At 46.0% G+C, this 21332-nt stretch overlaps 3 gene segments (V, D, J or C); all 3 read right to left on the reverse strand.

Annotated features, from left to right (window-relative positions):
- Positions 1-21332, reverse strand: part of LOC105521985 — a 268074-nt gene that overhangs the window by 188991 nt on the left and 57751 nt on the right.
- LOC105521983 overlaps positions 1-21332 on the reverse strand; it is a 659966-nt gene that overhangs the window by 161572 nt on the left and 477062 nt on the right.
- LOC105521979 overlaps positions 3972-21332 on the reverse strand; it is a 44409-nt gene continuing 27048 nt past the window's right edge. The window contains 1 exon segment of the V gene segment in view: positions 3972-4024. Within this exon segment, the coding sequence occupies positions 3998-4024 (27 nt within the window).

Consider the following 21332-nt stretch of genomic DNA (forward strand, 5'->3'; position numbering starts at 1 on the left):
CCAATCAGAGTAGGCCTACAGGTTTTCTCTCATCCAATCAGAACATGTAGTCCAGGAACCCACATTGCCTAACCTCAGTATATAAGGCATGCTGAGGCAGGCAGCAGGTCAGTCCAGGATTTTCCGCATGTACCTACTACGTTTAGGAAGTCACTTACTACACCCTGGCGGCTGGAGGCCGGAGGCTGGAGGCTGGAGCCGGCAGCACTGTAGCTCTCCTCTTGCCTCGCCTCGCTGTAGTAGGTGGAGGTGACTGAGACCGCAGCCCCGCGGGAGCGCTGGGGGGCCGCCGGCAGCGGGAGCTGCTCCTGTGCGGCTAGAGGAGGAGGAGATGGGAGAGCTAAGTGCCCCACGTTGGAGGCTGGGGCCTGTGACAGCGCACCTCTCCTCGTTGCGGTTGGTGGCGGCCACGGAGACGGCAGCAGCAGCTGAAGTGGTAGGAGGGGAGAAAATAGTTTTGGGGTAGATGGGAGGGGTAAAGAGGGTGGTGAGTGATAAAGAGAAAAAAGGATGGCAAGCAGGAGAAGGCGTTGCAAACAGGGTGGGGATAAGATGGGAAAATAAGTATTTGAGTATGATGGAGTTGGGGAAAAGAGGGTGGTGAGGAGCAGGAGTGGGGAGAAGGCTTTGGGAAAAGACAGGGGAAAATGTTTTGGGGTAGATAGAGGAGCAAAAGAGGGTGACGAGAGTGCGAGAGGGGAAAGAGGGTGGGGAAAAGGATGATGAGTGGGAGTAGAGAAGGGCTTGGTGAAAAGGTGCTGGGGGAGAAGTGGTGGGAAAAAAGTTTTAGGGTAGATGGTGAAAGAAAAAGAGTGGTCGCAAGCAGGGGAAGGCAGTCGGGAAAAGAAGGTGGGGGAAATAATGGTGGGGGACAAAAGTTTTGGGTAGATCTTTTTCTGATTTTTAAATTAGATTATTTGTATTTTTGCTTTTGAGTAGTCTTGTTTTCTGTATTTTGTGTATTAACCGCTTGCCTGATGTGTAGTTTGCTAATACTTTCTTCCACTCTCTGGATTGTTTCTTCGTTCTGCTGATTGCTGCTTCTGCTTTGCAGAAGCTTTTAAGCTTAATGTAGTTACATTTGTCTATTTTTGCTTTTGTTGCTTGCACTTTTGATGTCTATTTGAAAATTCCTTGTCCTAACCAATTTCATTAAGTATTTATCCTATGTTTTCTTCTCTAGTACTTTCATAGTTTCAGGTCCTACATTTAAATCTTTATTTTGAGTTGATTTTTGTATATGATAAGATAACGGTCTAGATTTATTCTTCTACGTGTGAGTGTTGGGTGTTTCCTACCATAGTTTATTGAAGAGATTGTCCTTCCGGAAGGTGTGTTCTTGATGCCTAGGTTAACAATGAGGTGACTGTAAATGCGTGAATTTATTTGAGTTCTCTATTCTGTTTGATTTGTTTATGTCTGTCTGTCATTTGTCTGTTTCTGTCTCTCCCCTGCCCCTTTTTTTTGACAGTGCCATGCTGTTTTGATATTATAGTATAGATTTGCAGTTACTGTGGATTTATAGTATATTTTGAAATCAGGTAGTGTGATGCCTCCAGCTTTTCTTTCTATTCAAGATTTTTGAATAAAAAGTTGTTTCCCTTAGTGTTGTATAAATATAGCTCCACTGCCTCCTGTTTACATTGCTTCTGTTTTTTTTTTTTTTTTTTTTGAGAGATAGTCTCACTCTGTCACCCAGGCTGGGGTGCAGTGGCGCGATCTCAGCTCACTGCAAGCACTGCCTCCCGGGTTCACGCCATTCTCCTGCTTCAGCCTCACTAGTAGCTGGGACTACAGGCGCTCGCCACCACGCCCGGCTGATTTTTCGTATTTTTAGTAGAGACGGTTTCACTGTGTTCACCTGGATGGTCTTGATTACCTGACCTCGTGATCCGCCCACCTGGACCTCCCAAAGTGCTGGGATTACAGGCATGAGCCACGGCGCCCGGCCGCATTGCTTCTAATACGAAATCTGCTTTTATCATTATGCTGTTCACCTGAGTCTAACACGTCTTTTCTCTCTGGCTAATTTTAAGAGTATTTCATCATCATAGATTTTTTTTTCCCCAATTTGAATACGGTGAGTGTTGTTTTATGTGTGTTTTTTTCTGTGTGTGTGTGTGTGTGTGTGTCTGTTTGGGATTTGTTCAGCTTCTTGGATAGTGGGTTTGTATTTTTAACCAAACTTGGAACACTCGGGTCACTATTTAAATTGTTTTTCTGCCCTCCCTCTCACCACACCAATCTTATCTCCTTTTATGCCTCTAATTATACCATTATGCCAATTTGATAATGTCCAAAAACTCACACATACTCCGTTTACTTTTCTCATCTTTCCTTTTTATGGTGATTTTTTTCGGGGATAGCTTCCATTGCTGCATCATTAAGTTCACTCATCTATTCGTTCATAGCATCTACTCTGTAATCAAGCTCATTCAGTCTATTTTTTATCAGGGACATTTTAGGCATCATTTCTTAAAGTTTAACTTGGGTCTTTACGTCTTATATCTCTGCTTAACCTGGTAAATCCATCCTCTACCCCCATAATCAAGTAGAATATAGTTACAAGAATTGCTGTTGTGCTCCTGCCTGCAAAGTTTATCATCTGTCAGATTTCAAGGCCACTTTGGATTGATTAATTTCTTTTTGTTTCTTACAGCATATATATTTTTTGTTTATTTCTTTGCAGAAAATGTTGATGGGATGCCGACTGTGTATGTTTGTGCTTGTTGGATTCAGAATATATTTTGCATTTCTTTCTCTATTTTTTTGGATCCGGTAAAAAATATTTGAAAACTGTTTCAACTTACCTTGCTTTTACACTGTCTTAGTAGAGAACCAAGCAGTCTTATGTGACATTTTCCCCAGTACTGAGGCAAAACTCTTCTGATGAGTCAACTTCATGTCCCTTACCTGGGGGGCCTTTTCTCTTTGACTGTAGTGTGTGTGTGTCTGTGTGTCCTCTGAAGAGTGTTCCCTCAAGTGTCTTGGGGTGTTTTTTTCTCTTTCAGAGGGAGTTTCTTCACACACAAGTGCAAATCAGTGCATGAGTATTTGCAGACTTCAGAGTTCTCTCTCTGTATAATTCTCTCTTCTTCAGTACTCGTACCTCTAGACTGTTTTGGTTTGTTTGTTAGTTTTTGAGTTCCCTGGAATCCTACTCTGAGAGGGAGAATTCCGTGCAGTAGGAATTACATGATATACTCCCAGGAAAGATATGTGGGAGGAATGACAGAGAATGTGTGACAATTGAGTGCTGAGCTAGAAGGCACTTCAAGGACATCCTAAGTTAAGACATGATTTTGGGATCGGGGCATCAGGCAGTCATTGCCGCTGAACTGTATTCTGAAGGGGGCACTTTCTTGTATGAAGGCATTCTTTGAACTCAATGGCATTTTCCGGTGGGGAAACAGCTGTAGAATCCAGGGCCTCCCTGCAGCCTTGGGTGGATGGAGGGTGGGTGAGCCCTGAAAAGGAGATCTAAGGGATTCTCAGTGCTCACTGTGAAAGGCTTCCCTGTTCAGAACATCAGGATGCCATGAAGCTGGGGCTTGAGGGTCTCAGTTAAACATAGGCAGTTCAGAAAAATAATCTGGGCATTTGGGCCACAGAGTAGAGGCACTGACTTAGGTTCAGTCACCACATATGAGGAAATCCAGGGACCATGACCACTCAATAGCTGTCTCTTCCTGTCCTTCCACTCTGGTCATCTTGAGTCAAGACACTCCCATTCCAGACACCACCAGGATAACCTGGTCCTGCCAGCCCCAAGTCCTCTCCTGACCCACCCTCTGCAGAACCTGCCTGGAGGGCTGGAGAAAAGGGTAGCCTGGAGGGCTCAGATCCAGGTGAACTGGGACAGACCTGCTCACGGCTGTGTCCACAATCCTGCTGGGGCTGGAGTAAGAGGGCGACACAGACAGAAAAAGGGTAGTTGTCTCATTTCCTCATCTGCCTGTGTCACTGTGGGCTGAGTACCACTGCTCTCTGGTGATTGTCAGTAACAGTCAGCCTTGTCTTCAGTCTGAGTCCTGGAGATGGTCAGAGTGGCCATGTTCCCTGATTTGGAGGCAGAGAATCGGTCTGGGATTCTAAGGGCTGGATGTTGTTACCACAGATGATCAGCACAGGGCTTCTGGTACCGAGGCTTCTGCTCATACCAGTTTGCATAATAGGTTCCTATGCCATCTCCCTGGCAAATGATTCTCGCCGTCTGTCCCAAGGCCACAGACACTGCAGGCTCCTGAGTCAGCTAAGAGGAAACCACAGAGCCTGCAAGAGAGGACAGGAGCGGTGTCTGAGGATGACAATCTTATTCCCAGAGCCCCACACTCTGCTTCACTCCCTATGCTGAGCTGAAGCTCAGGGCTAGGCTGATCCCTGGTTCCATAGGGGCTGAGCCTTGGGAGGCAGCACGTGTGCAGAGAGTGAGGAGGGTGAGCAGGGGAGGGGTCCAGACCATGGTGGAGATGCCCCAGAGGTCTGCCTCTGAGCCCACAGCTGGGGAGGGACCCTCAGGTCTCTCTTATTGTAGGAAGAGGAGTCTCTTCATGCAAATTTACTTCCGTTATCATTGTGTCTTTGTTAGGTGGCTCTGGTGAGTAGTGGATGCAAATCTGTTCTCCATTCCCTAAAATTATTTGCCCCAGTTCTTGTCTGAGCCCTGAGCCTGAGGGCCTTCTCTGGGTAATTTCTCAAGATCAGAAGGGCCAGGTGGGTTTCAGAATTTTACCCAATAATAGGAGTTTCAAAGGAAGCAACAGTTAGACCCTGTGCACTTGAGAACCACAGGGGAACTTGGACTCATTAGAGCCCCAGACCAAGGTTCACGGTGCCCCCTGGTGCCCATAGAATTAATGCAATTTTCTATAAATAACTAAATCACAGTGACTGTGTATGAACCCTTAATATATGCCAGATGCCTTGGTGATTGTTTTACAAACATTACCTCAAGAAGACTTTCATAACATGGAATAGGGTGATGCCAAGCCCTGTGCTCAAGGCCCAGTGTTTATTAGGAAATCAGTATTGGGAGGTTAAATGTTTTCCCAAGTCTCTCCCAAACAGTACTGTGTGGAGTCCAGATTCCATCCAGGAGATGCACATCAGAGCCTAACTTCCAACCCCTCCCTGCCCTGCCTCCTGCACCCTGCTCCGTCTCCTCCTCCTCCCACATCCAAGGTCTTTGGGGTCCGTTTTGTTTTTATTTGCTAGTGCTTCCTTAATGAGATACCAAAGACCTGCTGGCCTACAGAGTAGACACATCTTTTCTCAAAGTTTGGAAGCTGGGGAGTCAAGATAAAGGTGTTGGTGGGTTTGGTTTTCCCTGAGGCCTCTCTCCTTGGCTTGCAGGTCACTACCTCCTTGCTGTGTCCTCACGTGATCTTCCTGCTGCACGCTCATCTCTGTTGTCTCATTTCGGTGTGTGCAAATTCCTTTTCTTAGAAGGAAACGAGCCAGATTTGATAAGAAGCTACTATCATGACCTCAGTTTCACTCCTCTTTTTAAAGATCCTGTCCCCAAACTCAGTCACACACTGTGTGTTAGAGTTTCATTGTACAAATTTTGGGGACACAATTTAGTCAATAATCCCCTACCCTATAGACTCCAAAAATTCATGTCTTCCTCACTTGTAAAAGACATTCACCCCATCCCAACAGCCCAAGTCCTTCACTAACTCGGCATCAGCTCTAAGACCCAACTCTCATTTATATAAAATGTAAATCAAGTGTGAATGATTCTCCAGGTGTGATTCGTCCTGAGGATTTAAAGGATAACAGCTTTGGGGAGTTTCTTCTCTCTGTTGCTATCATCTGGGTGTCTAGAAAATAAAATGCCTACTTTATGTGCCAAGATTGAAAGAAAAGCATGAGTCAGCATCAGCAACATTTGCAAGTTCAATGTGGGGGAAGTCCCGTCTGTGCATTCTTAAAATAATTTAATAATCCAAATGCCCATGAAATTAAATTTAATAATCAGTAGGTATGGAATATCTCTGTCAGTGTTTAGAAAAGAGCTATAGTTGATACAGAAAACGAAACAAAATATACCAAAAGTTGAATTGTTTTCAGAGTAGAATACATCCAAGTTAACAATGATGAATCATAAACAGAAATGGTTTAGTCCAAAGAAAATTAATCACTTGTATGGATATGAAACTACTAATTCCAATTTTAGCATTAAGCCTCAATATATATATTTTTAATTTTTATTTATTTTTTATCTACTTTTTTTTATTCTTTAAGTTCTAGGGTACGTGTGTACAACGTGCAGGTTTGTTACATGTGTATACATGTGCCATGTTGGTGTGCTGCACCCATTAACTCATCATTTACATTAGGTATTTCTCTTAATGCTATCTCTACCCTCTCCCCACTAGCCCCATGACAGGCCCCAGTGTGTGATGTTCCCTGCCCCATGTCCAAGAGTTCTCATTGTTCAATTCCCACCTCTAAGTGAGAACATGCAGTGTTTGGTTTTCTGTCCTTGGGATAGTTTGCTCAGAATGATGGTTTCCAGCTTCATCGCCCTACAAAGGACACGAGCTCATCCTTTTTTATGGCTGCATAGTATTCCATGGTGTATATGTGCCACGTATTCTTAATCCAGTCTATCATTGATGGACATTTGGGTTGATTCCAAGACTTTGCTATTGTGAATAGTGCCGCAATAAACATACATATGCATGTGTCTTTATAGTACATGATTTTATAATCCTTTGGGTATATACCCAGTAATGGGATGGCTGGGTCAAATGGTATTTCTAGTTCTAGATCCTTGAGGAATCGCCACACTGTCTTCCACAATGGTGGAACTAGTTTACACTCACACCAACAGTGTAAAAGTGTTCCTATTTCTCCACATCCTCTCCAGCACCTGTTGTTTCCTGACTTTTTAATGATCACCATTCTAACTGGTGTGAGATGGTATCTCATTGTGGTTTTGATTTGCATTTCTCTGATGACCAGTGACGATGAGCATTTTTTCATGTGTCTGTTGGCTGCATAAATGTCTGCTTTTGAGAAGAGTCTGTTCATATCCTTCACCCACTTTTGGATGGGGTTGTTTAATTTTTTCTTGTAAATTTGTTGAAGTTCTTTGTAGATTCTGGATATTATCCCTTTATCTGATGAGTAGATTGCAAAAATTTTCTCCCATTCTGTCGGTTACCTGTTCACTCTGATGGTAGTTTCTTTTGCTGTGCAGAAGCTCTTTAGTTTAATTAGATCCCATTTGTCTATTTTGGCTTTTGTTGCCATTACTTTAGGTGTTTTAGTCATGAAGTCCTTGCTTATGCCTATGTCCTGAATGGTATTACCTAGGTTTTCTTCTAGGGTTTCCATGGTTTTCAGTCTAACAAGTCAGAAGACAGGTGATTTCTGCATCAATATTTTTATGTACAAATAGGAAACTTCTCAATGGTTACAAAAAAGTGCAATTGTCTTCTACTTAATGTTAGAATTCCTTTGTGGGGTCACATTGTTCTGGATGGTGGAAAAAAAAGAATGTTCCATGAGAGGTTTCCTCATACCTAAGAAAAGGGAAAAAAAGATGTCTATAGAAAATAATAATTTAAATTATAAACACTTTTCCTGGAAACTTGCTTTGGGGCCTTTATATCTTAAAATCTCAAATTCTTTATTTCCTTGTCACATTCTGAATTTTACAGCCTTCATGCTTTATATAAGTGCCCAATACATTTAAAACTTAAACTTCATTTACTTATCTGTTATAATCCCCAGAACTTTAATGATCTTGCATGTTTTGGTTTCAGATACAAGGCTCATCTTAGGACTTTTTTCTCTGAGCCTACGCTGGATTATTCGTGACTTGGTACAAGCCTCCTTGCCCATTTGCCCCTTCTTCTTCGTCTGTTTTGCCTCCTGGGGGGAGTCTATTCCTCATATACTAAAGCTCTCCCAAAACTCCAAGCAAATGGATAGAAATAAAAGTAATGAGATTGTGACACAGGGCTGCCTTGGGCAGACCTAAGATCCAATCAAATAGATGACACACATATGTTCATATATGTATACATATATATATACACACACACACATATACACACACACACATATATATAAAGACCCAGGCCACTATAGGAGGTGAAATACAGTGTTGCCCTCAAAGAGACCTCCACCTAGAAAATATGCTGGTGGTCTTTTCGAATTTCAAATGACTCTACAAACCAGGGACCACGTTCTATAGGCCTTCCCTTGCCTACCACATGTGTTTCTATGGCTACAGAGCTCAGAATGGTTTTTATAGTTTTAAATGGTTACATCATGAATAGTGTAAATAACTACATAATAGTCTCAGAGTTGAGTCTTGGGCACCAAAGACTAAAATCCTTCTTATCTGGATATTTTAAAAAAAATTTACCAAATCCTAAAAAATAAACAGCACTGAAACATTTGAGAAAATGCTCCACTTCAAGCAGAATAGGTGAAATCAAAAATAAAAGTGTAACAAGTAACATTTTAAAATCTGAAATATTGGCAAAAATTCAAACTTTCGACACTGTACTCTGACCAGGTATTTATGCCTGGCATTATAAACTGGTAGAACCCCTCTGGAGAGGAATCTGAGAATAATGAGTAAAAATTACAAGTGCACATCCTTTTGACTCAGAAATTCGGCTTCTAGGAATTTAATTTATCGTATGTTCATATTCACGCACGAACCCAAAGAAGTCTGCATAAGGATGTTCACTGCAGTGTTGTTATTTGTGAGATGAAAATCATGGCAGTAACCGTTAGAGGCAAGTTGGCTAAAATTTTTATTGTGGAATACTCTGTAGCCTTAGAATGAATGGGGCATCTATGCCTAGGGTGTTTTGGAAAAGAAGAAATGGTGCACGCATGGGATGCTCTTTAACCTTACACTTCACTCTTTCCTTTTCCGCTGAGCTCATCTACATCTGCCAAAGAGGTTAGGGACAGTGACAGCCTCCCTCCGGCTGGGCCTGGCCACCTTCTCTGACCTCTGGATGCATCCCAGCCCGCCAGCTTGGCTGCAACTTTGTGACCAACACGCAGCCAGAACCACTGAACTAAGTGGCTCAGCAATTCTAGGTGCACCAAAGTATCAAGGTCACAAACATGTGCTCTCTTAAACCCAGGAGGCAGAGGTTGCAGTGAGGCAAGATTGTGCCACTTCATGCCAGCCTGGGTGACAGAGCGAGACTCCGTCTCAACAAAAAAAAAAATTTCATAAAAACCAAACTATATATGAGGTTGGTACACAGGTAATTGTGGTTTTTGCCATTAGTAATGACAAAAACTACATTAACTTTTGTGCCAATCTAATGTAATAATGGCTCTGCTTAACAACTGGCTCAGAAAATATAAATTTTGAACTCAACTCTTGTCTGAATATTTTCTAAATTAATTCTTACCATTAGTAGATTAATAAAGGTTTCAGCAACAGAAGTATTGACACCCATGGAGATTAGAAATGTTGGATGTCAATGAGAAAGCGGGGCTGACTCAGGTTAACTCTTCCCTGGAGAGCCATATTGGAACTCCCATCCTATGTGGAGACCATCCACTTGTGGGGAGTTTCTAGGACAGGGACTCAGTGATGTGAGGAGAAGGGGATTCTGAATGAACACTGAGCCTGTCGATAAAATTCTCCCCAGCTCAGCAACCTTAGGTATTGGGGCAAAGAGCAGGAGCATAAAAAGAAAACAGCATCCTCTTTGTTCCTAATCTCTCAGAAACATCTTCAGATCTTATCTTAGTGGTCACTGCCTCAGGACAGAGGTGCAGGAAATTAGCTCAGCCAGGAGGGCCATCTTCCCTTAGAGCATGGTGGACAGAGTTGAGTAAGATGCAGTTTCTGGAAACTCCCCGTAATGGCTTCCGTCCAGATTGGGCTGCACAGCGTGGGAGATGGGGGTGCAGTTAGAGTGAGGCTGTTTCTCGAAACAGCAGGGACTGCAGCAGTCAGGAAGCTCCTTGTCACTGTCCCTGCATTTGAAGAGCTAGGAAGAGTTGCACATTCAGGGACCACAGCACAAAAACAACAGGAAGCTTTCCCTGTGCTGGATGAGAAACCACAGAGCAGGTTTCCTTTTGGACTTCATGGTGGGAAAGGAGAGGAGCCGAGAGAGAAGAATTCTCGAGGCTGTGCTGCAGGAAGCCCCTTGCACAGGGTGAGGAAGCATCTTCAGAACAAGGAGGAAGCCTGAGAGCCCAGGGCAGGTTTTGGTCTCATTTGCCTATGAACTTGGACCACTGTGGAAAGTGATGCTGCTTGTGTATGAGTAACAGTAATAATCAGCCTCTTCCTCAACCTGGAACCCAGAGATGGTCATGGAGGCCGTGTTGCCAGACTTGGAGCCAGAGAAACGATCCGGGACCCCTGAGGGCCGATAACTGACGCGATAAATCATCAGTTGGGGGCCTGTGCCTGGGTGCTGTTGATACCAGGAGACAATGTTATAACTCCCAACATCACTGCTGGTTCCAGTGCAGGAGATGGTGACCGACTGTCCAGGGGAGCCAGATACTGAGCGAGGCTGAGTCAGGGCAGACTGAGCCCAGGACCCTGGAAAGAGGGAGAAACACACGCTAATGAGTCAGTGCTGGGCCCAGGTGAGCCTGAGGAGCAGGAGACCAAGGATTAGGTCCCCGAGGCCCCTTCCCTGGAGGCATCACCTGTGTCCTGAGTGAGGACGGGGAGGAGGAGCAGAGCCTAGGCCATGGTGGAGATGTCCTGAGAGCGCTGCCTCCTGAGACCCAACACTGGGCCTGCCTCCAGCCCTGTGTTATCTCTTCTGCCTCAGAGTAGGGCGGGGCTTCCATGCAAAACTGCGTCCTGAGCTCCTCTCCCCACCCCATTCTCACATGGGCCTGGGCTCAGAGACTTCTGCTTCCCTGGACAGCAGGGCTTAGCCGAGGGGATTGAAACTTCCTGACATGGATTTCCTGAGATTGAGCCCACGACAGTGCTTGGGAAATGGAGCCAGCCTTGGGGTCCCTCTCCTTCCTTTCCTGAGGTTCACAGTGATTCTGGCTGTAGAGTGCTTAGTACTTCCTTCCCTTGTGTGTGGTCCAGTGTGAGGACAGGGCCCAGAGTGGCTGGGAGAGACCCCAGCGCCCCCTTTCCCAGGACTACAGGCCCCAAGGGACCCCTCAGTCACCCTCAGCCCTTCTAGGGCTCCTCGGGTCAGCTGGGTCCTCACACCTCGCTCTACCATCTGTGTTTGCAGAGGCCTGAAGCTGCTGCTTGAATAAACCTGGGGTTGATTTATTGGGGTTTTTTTTTTTTTTTTTTTTGAAACAGAGTCTGGCTCTGTCACCCAGGCTGGAGTGCAGTGGCATAATCTTGGCTCACTGCAACCTTCACCTCCCAGGTTCAAGCGATTCTTCTGCCTCAGCCTCCTGAGTAGCTGGTATTACAGGCATGTGCCACCACGCTCTGCTAATTTTTGTATTTTTAGTAGAGATGGGGTTTCACCATGTTGGTTAGTCTGGTCTCGAACTCCTGACCTTGTGATCTGCCCACCTTGGCCTCCCTAAGCTCATGCCTGTAATCCCAGCACTTATGCACCCAGCCTATTGGCCCTTCTAGAAATGCATTTATGGGGGCACAACAGATTTAGGACCCAAGACTGCCTCTGTCTCTTTAGGGAGACTCAGGAGGAAGGAGCTCCTGGGACCGCCTACCCAGGGGGAAGCCCAGCAGGGACCTTCCAGACCCAGGCCCACGCTGCCCCTAGTGGCTGCAGAGGGAGGAACCCGAGCCCCAGGAGCTCTCCTGAGTCACAGCTGACAGCGCCTGCCCTGCACCCCCTACCTTCTGGTTCCCTTCCCAGCTCAATCCTAGGCCCCTGGTCCCTTCTCATCTCCCCCACGCTCCCTCCCCCAGGGTGGAGTGCATCTCCCACACCAGGGCTCCAGATGCTCCTCCTGGTGCCTGTTTGCTTTTCCCAGAGGACTGTCCCACCAGTTGGTGTCCTTGAGGCAGCTCTGGCTCAGGGCTGAGGAAACCTCACACATGAAATAAATCCACCCCTAGCAGGCGGGTGGGACAGGAACATGGGATGAAGAGAAAACCAACTGATTACTCAAAATGTTGACAGAAAAAGTGTGACATAGAGGAGGCAGCACTCATGAAGGCTGTGACCAACCTCTTGAAAAGCACTGGGGTGGGGGTTGGGGGGTCCCAGGCCAGAGGAGCTAAGGAAAGGGGCCTGGGGTTAGGATTGGGTCAGAGCCAGGACCAGGAACCCCTCCTCAGGGCACATGCGTCCCTCAAACTGTGACCCGGGACTTCCCTTAGTCCTTCCCTTTAGTGCACATTGAGTACCCCTCAGCCCAGAGCTGGGTGCCTCCCTGAGGTGAAGCCTCCCCACACAGAAAGCCACTGATCCCATGTGTTCCTCAGAAACTCCTGGGTTTGGGGTAAAGACTCCAATCACGGCGACTTCTCTCTGTCAGAATAGAAATGTAAATGTCCTCTCAGGAGATGGACTTTGGGTTCTGCAGTGTGAGTGCTGGCAGCAGGGAGGGGGGGAAATGTTTTGTGTCACTGTCCCTATTAGAAAGCAGAGATTTCTAACGGCACAGGAGAGGGGAGCCCTGGGCAAGGGTGAGAGGAGGGAAGAGTGGGCTCAGGGGCTCAGGTGAGAAAGTGTGTGGTGTGGGGAGGTGACAGCTTTGCATTTGAGACTACTGTTTCTGCATGTGTTGTTTAGATATTTATGTGCTATTTTGCTGAATAAATAGTTGCAAGAAAATAATGTTTCCATTTGAGCTAGCACTAAAATGGAATTAGGTCAGTGACCAGCTCAAGTATCAGTGATCATTGATTGTGGAGCCAGTGGCCTGGATCCTTTTCCCCTGAGAACACTCTAGGAGCCCAGGCACTCCCTGCAAAAAGGAAATCTCTGATCTTCAAGATACGCCACCTTGTCTTTTCTTCCATGTTCTGTTAGCACCAGGATAAAACAAAGACCCCACCAAAGCTATTGGAGTCGGCCAACCTCATTGAAACTCTCCTGGATGTGTGTGTCTACACAGAGGACCAGACACAAAAATCAGAAGCACTTGGTGAATCTGTCCTCACTGCAACCCAAGCAGCAATGAAGAGTAGCAAGGTTCTCTTCCAAATTGTGGTTTCTGCAAAGATTTAGTTTTTTGTTTTTTTGGTTTTTTTAATTCAAAAATCTTGTCTCTTAAAAACTGAGGCCTGCAGGGATGTGTTCACTGGTTCATGCGATGGGTAATGTGTCCAGAGGGACTGGGTCTGTCCCACATCTGCACTTTTAAAAGTCACTAATTTAGACATCAGGCATGTTTGTAGAGCACAAGCTCTAATCAAGTATATGTGGAAGGACATGCTATGTAACCAAGGGAAAAAATTTGAAAGCTCCACAATCCCCTTCACGTCTAAACCATGTGGTCCATGTTGAGGAGGTGCACACAGATGTGGAGGCAGCTGAGACTGAGGGCTAGAGACCCCTCCTTTACAGCCACAGGTTCCTTTTTCTTCCTGCTCCATCAGCAGACGTTGACCCATATGCACATCAGGGATCGGGCATCCTCAACACCATCTGTCCCTGTTGTCTATGCACGTGTACATCCTCTGGGACTCCTCACTGAGGGATGTCACTCAAACCATCTGTGGGCACAGTACAGCAGACTGAGGAGGAAGTAATGAGTACCCAGCTTCCTTCGTCTGTTTCTCTGGTCAGAAGATCAGACTCCATCCTTGAAGGCCTGTGATAACAGTCACCTTCTTCAAGTTTGGCCACTTGGCCATTATTCCATACCATCCTCGCCTGTGGTTTGTCCTGGGACAGGCTCAGCAGGGCTGTGGACCTTCCAGGAGCCTGGCCATGGATTTTGTCTGGGCCCTGCTGAGAGATTATCGGTAACACCTGGCTCAGCAGCAGGTGAACCTCAAACCCATCATCTTCCTCCTCCAGCTCCTCTCTGGGTTCCGCAGACTGACTTAGTCCCATCTTGGTCATTTAACTAGGATGTGGCTCTGTGCCTTTAGGATTGTGTGAATGATTTTCATCACCATGGTTTGGCCATTTGGGGAGCCACAACTCATGTGGATTCATCACACAGTCTAGTCTCATTTCACATCTGGTGCTGTTCTTCCTAAGCCATCTGCCAACCCCTCAATAAACTAGAAATTGACATGCTCAACTTTTCATTTCTTTCTCATCAGTGTTTTATATAAACACATAGAAAGCATCAGAAACCCAGGCCTGATGAGAAACCAACTTTAGGTTACTTGGTCTCTGTGAGGCTCTTAGGATCATGGCCTCTGCACAGGACATGACCGCTGGAGGGTGGGGGTTTCTGGTCCCCCCAGGCAGGCGTATTCTGTCACTGAGCCCAGGATAGCCCCTTGGTCAGGGCTGTGGCCTGAGGCAGGTGAGAATCTGCTTCCCTCTGGAAAGCATCTCTTCAAGGAGGCTGGGGATGCCCATACAGGCCAGGGCCCCAAATGCCCCACGACACCCACCTGAGACTTCCCTTAGCCCAGGAGCTGGCCCCCGAATCAAAGTCTTCCGGGAGCTGGAGGAGAGGTAGAGGGAGGAGGGGCTGGGCGTCTCTGGAAGCACCCAGGACAGAGGGCTCAGTTCCATAGGACCCTGCTGCACAGGAAGGGACAAGGCCCTGAGAGTGGCAAGAGGCTCAGGCAGCCATCCTGGGTGAAGGACTCAGGCCCTGGGAGCCCTCTCTCCTCACACTGTGCCCCCTCCCCAGAGCACCTCCACCTCGGGGCATCTCCCAGGGAATCCCAGACCTGCGGGAGCTGCCCAGGCTGACACCAGGGCCCGGGCACCTGCAGCTGCATTTGCCAGGTGAGGTCCTCACTGTGCCCGGGCTCCTGTTTGTGTCCGTAGGTGATGCTGTGGGAGTCTGAACCTCAGAACATGAACACTGCAGCCCCAGATGACAGTATACTACACCAGACTTCCAAACCAAGGACTAATCCTTAGACATGTAGGACCCCGGGCTGGCCTCCCTCTTAGGTTCCTACTGGGCGGCCTCAGCCTCTCTTCTGGCTACAGCTCTGCTGCCCCGTGCTGGTGAAGAAGATGGAGCCCAGGACTTCCCTTCTCTAAGTGACCCCAGAACACCTGTCACCTGGGAGGGTGGGGTAGGAGGGTCCAGCCTCAGTCTATGCCACATGTGAACTCCTCTGGCCCTTATGGCTCAGCACAGAGAGGTGGCATATATGGTTGCAGGGAGGTGGGGCAGGTGAATTTCTTGTAACTGAGTCTCAGGTTGAAATGTTCTTCTCTGTTCCATGGTTTTTGATCACGGAATACAGAGTGCAGGATAAACTGTAGATCTTCTGTGAAAAACGTTTAAGTCCAGAGAAATGCAGTCATACCCTACATGTACTCCTGCTTCCCATATGTGTATGGAAGACAAGACTGATTTTCTCATCCTGATAAGAACAGCTGCATTGTAACTGGGAGCCACTAAACCTCAGTTGTGTACTTAAACCATTGTCACCGTCGTTGTCATTGTATTTTTTCTATTACCATTATTTTCATTTCCTAACATAGTGATCCATGTTTGTGATGGGAGGTAGCACTAGCCTTTTTTGTTTTAATGAAATTTAAGACTTCCTGGACAATGTCGAATTGCAGCGGTGAAAGCAGGAGTCCTTGTTTTGCTTCTGATCTCAGTGGGGAGGCGTTCACTCTTTCACCATTTACTGTGACGTTCACTGTGGATTTTGATAAAGGCCCTGCCTTAATCATATTGTGAAAGGTTCCTTCCATGCCTAGTTTGCTAAAGTGTTTTTTATCTTGAAAGTGTGGTGAGGTTTGTCAAATGCTTCTGCGTTTACTGGGATGATCATATGCCTTTTCCTGTCGCTCTGTTGATATTGTTTATTACATTGATCCATTTGCTTATGTAGAACCATCCTTGCAGTCCTAAGATAAATTTGGTGTTTTCATGCCACAAGTTCTCTTTATCCTGCAGTTAGATTTGGTAATCTTTTGTTCTATTGAGAAATTTTCCATGCTTATTCTTCAGGAATATTAGCCCATAGTTTTCTGTATTATAGTATCCTTGTTTGTCTTTGCTGTGAGGCTAAGGCTGGCCTCTAGAATGTGTTAGGAAGTGTCCTCCCAATCTATTTTAGAATGAGATTGACTGTGGTTGGTATTATTTCCTCCTTAAATCTCTAGTAGAATTAGAAGTGAAGGCCTCTGGCCCTGGGCTCTGTTTTAAGAAAAATTGTGAATTGCTGATTTAATCTCTTTATTTCTTGATTTAATTTTTTATTTCTTCTTTAGACTGGTAATTTGTGTTTTTCTATGAATGTGTCAGTTTCTCCTAGATTTGGCATATAATTGCTTACAGTGTTCTTGTATCATCATCTTAATCCCCATAATGTTGATTGTATTGTGCCAAATTTTCCATTTTTCTTATTTGTGTCTTCTCTCTTATCTTCTTAGTTGGTTTACATAGCAGCTTGTTAATTTTTTTTGGTTCTTTTCCAAGTAGGAATTTCTCATGCCTTTTGTATTCTTTGTATTTTTTTCTTCTCTATTTCTTTGATCTCTGGTCTAATAATTCTTACTTGCTTCCTTCTGTGGTCTTTGTTTTGTCTTCTTTTGTCTTACTTGTTCCATGACCTGTAAAGTTGGGTTGTTGATTAGAGAGAGGAGGAGGACCATTGCTTCATCTAAAACCAAGGCATGCTGAGAAGAATGGAACACAGGCCTTGCTCTTCCCCCAGTTTACTGCACTTACCTGATACTTTGTCTTATTTCTCCAAACCTGTACTCTGCTCATCAAACCTAAATTTAAAGTCCTAAATTTTAAGTCCTAAATTTAAAGAGTACATGAGAAATGTACTCTTAGAATCATGTGTTTAAGTGGCTCTTCATCACCAGATTTTATTAATTTGGCTGTTATGTGATTTGGAGTTGTTTGCTTCATGATTCTTGCATTTCAGTTTTGTTGAACTTCTTGGATATACCAGTTTTTATGTTTTACCAAATGTGTAACACATTTGACCATTATTTATTCAAATATTCTTTTCTACTCACCCATATCTTTTCTATTCCATTGATGTCAATTATACATACTTTAGGTTGTTGTATTTAAATTTTTTTTTTTTAGGCCAGGTGCAGTGGCTCACCCCTGTCATCTCAACATTTTGGGAGGCTGAGGCTGGAGGATTGCTTGAGCCCAGGAGTTTGAGACAAGCCTAGGCAACATAAGGAGACCCCTTCTCTACAAAAAAAACACAAAACTTAGCTGGGCATGGTGGTGCACGCCAGTATTCACAGCTGCTTGGGAGGCTGAGCTGGGAGGATCACTTGGGTCTGGGAAGTCAAGGCAACAGTGAGCCATGACTGCACCACTGCCCTCCAGCCTGAATGACAGATAGAGACCCTATACTAGAGACAGGAACTTGCTGTGTTGCCCAGGCTGGAGTCCAGTGGCATGATCATAGCTCACTCACTGCAGTCTTGAATTTCTGGGCTCTACCAACCTTCCTGCCTTGGGTTCATAAGTGGGTATGACTACAGGTGCAGGCCACAAAGCCCAGTTAATTTTTAAGTTTTTTTTTTTTTTTAATTGTAGAGCTATGTTGCCTAGTCTCGTCTTGAATTCCTAGTCTCAAAAGATCCTCCCTCTAGACCTCACAAAGTGCTGGGATTATAGGTGTGAACGATACTGCCAGCCAACCTCAGGCTGTTTGAAGTCGTCCTACAACTCACCTTTATTTTCTTTATACGTATCCAATAATGCTTTCTTCATTTTCATCATTGTTTTTCTTTATATGCTGCATTTTGAATATTTTTCTGGTGCTACATTATCAAGTTTGCCAATCTTTTGTTTTACATCATCTAATCTGTTGTCAGTCACATCCTGTTTTTAAAGTGACAGATATTTCAATTATTAGCTGTACAAGCTCAATTAGTCCTTTTTTGTTATTCTATGCTTCTGCTTCACATGTTCAGTCATTCCTCTACTTCATGAAAAATTGGAATGTGATGATAATAATAGTTTGTGTATCCACTCCTGATTTACCATCTAATGAGCCTGCCTGGAGGACTGGAGGGAAGGGCAGCCTGGGGGTCTCCAATCTGAATGAACTGGGCCAGACCTGCTGATGGCCGTGACCACAGTCCTCTTGAGATTGAAGGGAAAGAATGACACAGATGGGAATGGGTTGGCATCTCACTTCACTCTGTGCTATGTCACTGTGAGATGAGAAGCAGTGCTGTCCCATGAGTGACAGTAATAGCCTTGTTTCCATCTTGTGCCATGTTAATAATCAAGGTGGCCATGTCCTCTGATATAGAGTCACAAAATTTCTCAGGAATCACTGGGGCCGGTTGCTGTCACCATAGATTAGCAGGGACCTGACCTGCTTCTAATGGTACGAGTTTGTATCAGCCACCTATGCTATTTCTTTGGCAGATGATCCTGGCTGTACGTCCCAAAGCCACAGACACTGTAGGCAGCTGAGTCAGCTCAGAGGAGGCCACGCAGCCTGCAAGAGGAGACAGGAGACATGACACTGAGAATGAGGATCTCATTCCCATAAACCCACACCCTGCATCACTCCCTGCACTAAGCTCAAAGTCAGGGCCAGGCTGACCCCTGGTTCCGTGGGCTTTATTCCCTGGGAAGAAGCACCTATGCAGAGAGTGGGGAGGGTGAGCAGGGGAGGGTCCAGGCCATGGTGGAGATGCCCCAGAGTTCTGCCTCTGATCCCACAACTAGACAGTGAGTTTCCAGGACTCCTACCACAGAAGGGGAAGGCTCTTCATGAAAATCTACCTCACTTCCTGTTGTGGCCTTGTTGGGTGGCTCCTTGGTGAGCAGAGAAGGATAAGGGCTTAATTGAGTGTATAAAAATATGCCCTGACTCCATGTCTGTACCCAGTTTTCTCAGACTGTCTCTGGTGTTGAGTGAGAAAGTGCTGCCCACACCATATTCACACACACGCACCTCAGTTCATGTCTTAGGTATTCATAGGCGTAGGCAAGAACCCAGACATCTTCTCTGTTGATGTGAATATCCATGGGGAAGGAAGCTCCAACATAAATCCTTGACGTATTCTCATTGTGGACCTTAAAGTTTCTTCGGCTCTCACAGCCCTGTCTTGATCATCCAGCAGCTGGTCCGGGTAATGGAGTTGAGTTGACCTTGAACAGGAGATAGTAGAAACAGGGGACATGCTGGGGGAGGTCAGAATTCCATGATGAGACTCAGTTAAATTGCTCCTAGCATCTTGGAGATTATTATTTTTAATATGTTAAAAAATATAAAAATTGAACTCCCATAAATGGTGGGTGACAGGTCAAGATCCATGTCCGTTCTTGGGGCAGAGCCTGGTGATGGAGCACAGGGCACAATGAGACTCTGGGACACAGTCCTGTCATCCTAGCCACTCTGTCAGGGTCCTTTTCCTGCCTGGGCTGCTCTGGTCTCTCCCAGCATGGTCCCCACAGGCTGTTGTAGAGGAAACAGAAAGATGAGTTTTCAAAATGGCCTCCATCATGGCCTGCATCTGCCTCTGCCTAGGAGTGTCTTGGGGGAGGAAAGTCAGAGGTCTTGGGGTACTGGAGAGGAACCCAGGGCTGCTGACTCTGAGTCCCTGAGGAGAAAGGGAGGGGGGAGGTTTTGGCCTCACTTCCCCTTCACCTGTGTCACTGTGGCTCAACCGTACTGGCCATCAATTGTGTGGCTCTCTCCACAGTAATACTCGGCCTCATCGTCAGACTGGAGGTTGGAGATGGTGAGGTAGCGGTCAGCCCCAGAACTGGAGCCCAAGAAGCGATCAGGGATCCCATCCCCCTTGCTGTGGCTGCCATCACTGTCAAGCTTCATCAAGTACCGAGGGGCCTTCTCTGGCTGCTGCTGATACCATGCGATGGTGTAGCTGCTGTGCCCACTGCTCAGAGTGCAGGTGAGCTTGACAGAGGCTCCCAACGAAGCAGATGCGGACGGGGCCTGAGTCAGCACAGGCAGAGCACAGAGACCTGAAAACATAGAATTTCATGAATGATGCTGAATGCACAGGAGAACTGGAAAGAATGCCCCTGAGGACTGGAGCTCATGGGAAAATAGCAGTGAAAGGTTTCCCTGAATTCCCTGGGATGTTCTGACCTGTGGAGAAAATGAAGGGCAGGAGGTAGAAGGAGACCCAGGCCATGGTTGGAGGAACTTCCAGGAGCTCTGCGCAAGGCTGCCCAGTGGAACGTGGACACTGTGAGCTCCTGTCTTATCCTCTTCTTGAAGCTCAAGAAGGGAGGAGCTTTGAATGCAAATCTGCTCTCCACTTTCCAGCATATCTGAGCTACTGTCTGAGCTCTGAGTCTGACGACTTCATGTTGGCAATTTGTCAAGGTCAGAAGAAGGACCAGGTGGGTGTCATGAGTGGAGCATGAATTTTACCCAATAGAAGGGGCCTCAAAGGAAGCATCAGTCATGCCCTTTGCACTTGAGCCTACCAGGGGAGTCATTAGGGTCCTCAAAACGGGGCCCACAGTGCCCTCTAGTGCACACAGGAGGAATGCTATCCTCCATGTATCGGGAGCTCAAGCAGAATGACTGCTTTGAGGTATTAGTATGTGCCAGGCCCTTTGGAGAGTGTTTTACAGGCGCCACCTCAACCACACATTCACAATAGCCCCACAGCAAGCATACGCTTACGACACGACCTCTCCTTTAGTGTACTGATGGGAGAAGCAACATCAGGAGGTTACAAGATTTATCAAATCCTCCCAGAGAGTACTGAGTGGAGTCAGGATTTCATCCATCCTCAGAGCCTGACCTTCCACTCCTCCCTGACCTTCCACTCCTCCCTACCCTCTGCCCCATCTTCTTCTCCTCCCTCATCCAGGACCCTGGACCCACTTATCACAGCCCTACATTTATTAATCAGGTGCCCTGTCCTCTCAGTTCTTTGGACAAAGGTATGGATGCTCCCTCTGCTCCCTTCAGGACAGGTGACAGAGGAGCATGTGTTAGCAGTGTCATCGGGGACATCCAGATGTGTGGTCATGCTCCTCATGCCAGCCTCCTCTCCAGGCAAGTTAGGATTAGGATTCCATTTCTAACAAGGTGAAGGGTATTGAATTTGGACAACTGTCACATTAGATACTGAAGCATTTTAACCTTAATAAATACGAGTGGTGGGAGAATATTTCCTACCTAATATCTTAGAGACATGTATTGCTTTTCAACCTAGAACTACTAAGGATGTGATGAAATGAATTCATTAACAAAACACTGGTTCATTAGAAATAGAAATAATGTATGAAGCCCAAGGTGTCCGTAGGTACAGACAGATGCCTCAACACATGCACTTTGA

The sequence above is a fragment of the Colobus angolensis genome, unplaced genomic scaffold, assembly GCF_000951035.1.
Source record: "Colobus angolensis palliatus isolate OR3802 unplaced genomic scaffold, Cang.pa_1.0 Scaffold415, whole genome shotgun sequence".
NCBI lineage: Eukaryota > Metazoa > Chordata > Mammalia > Primates > Cercopithecidae > Colobus > Colobus angolensis.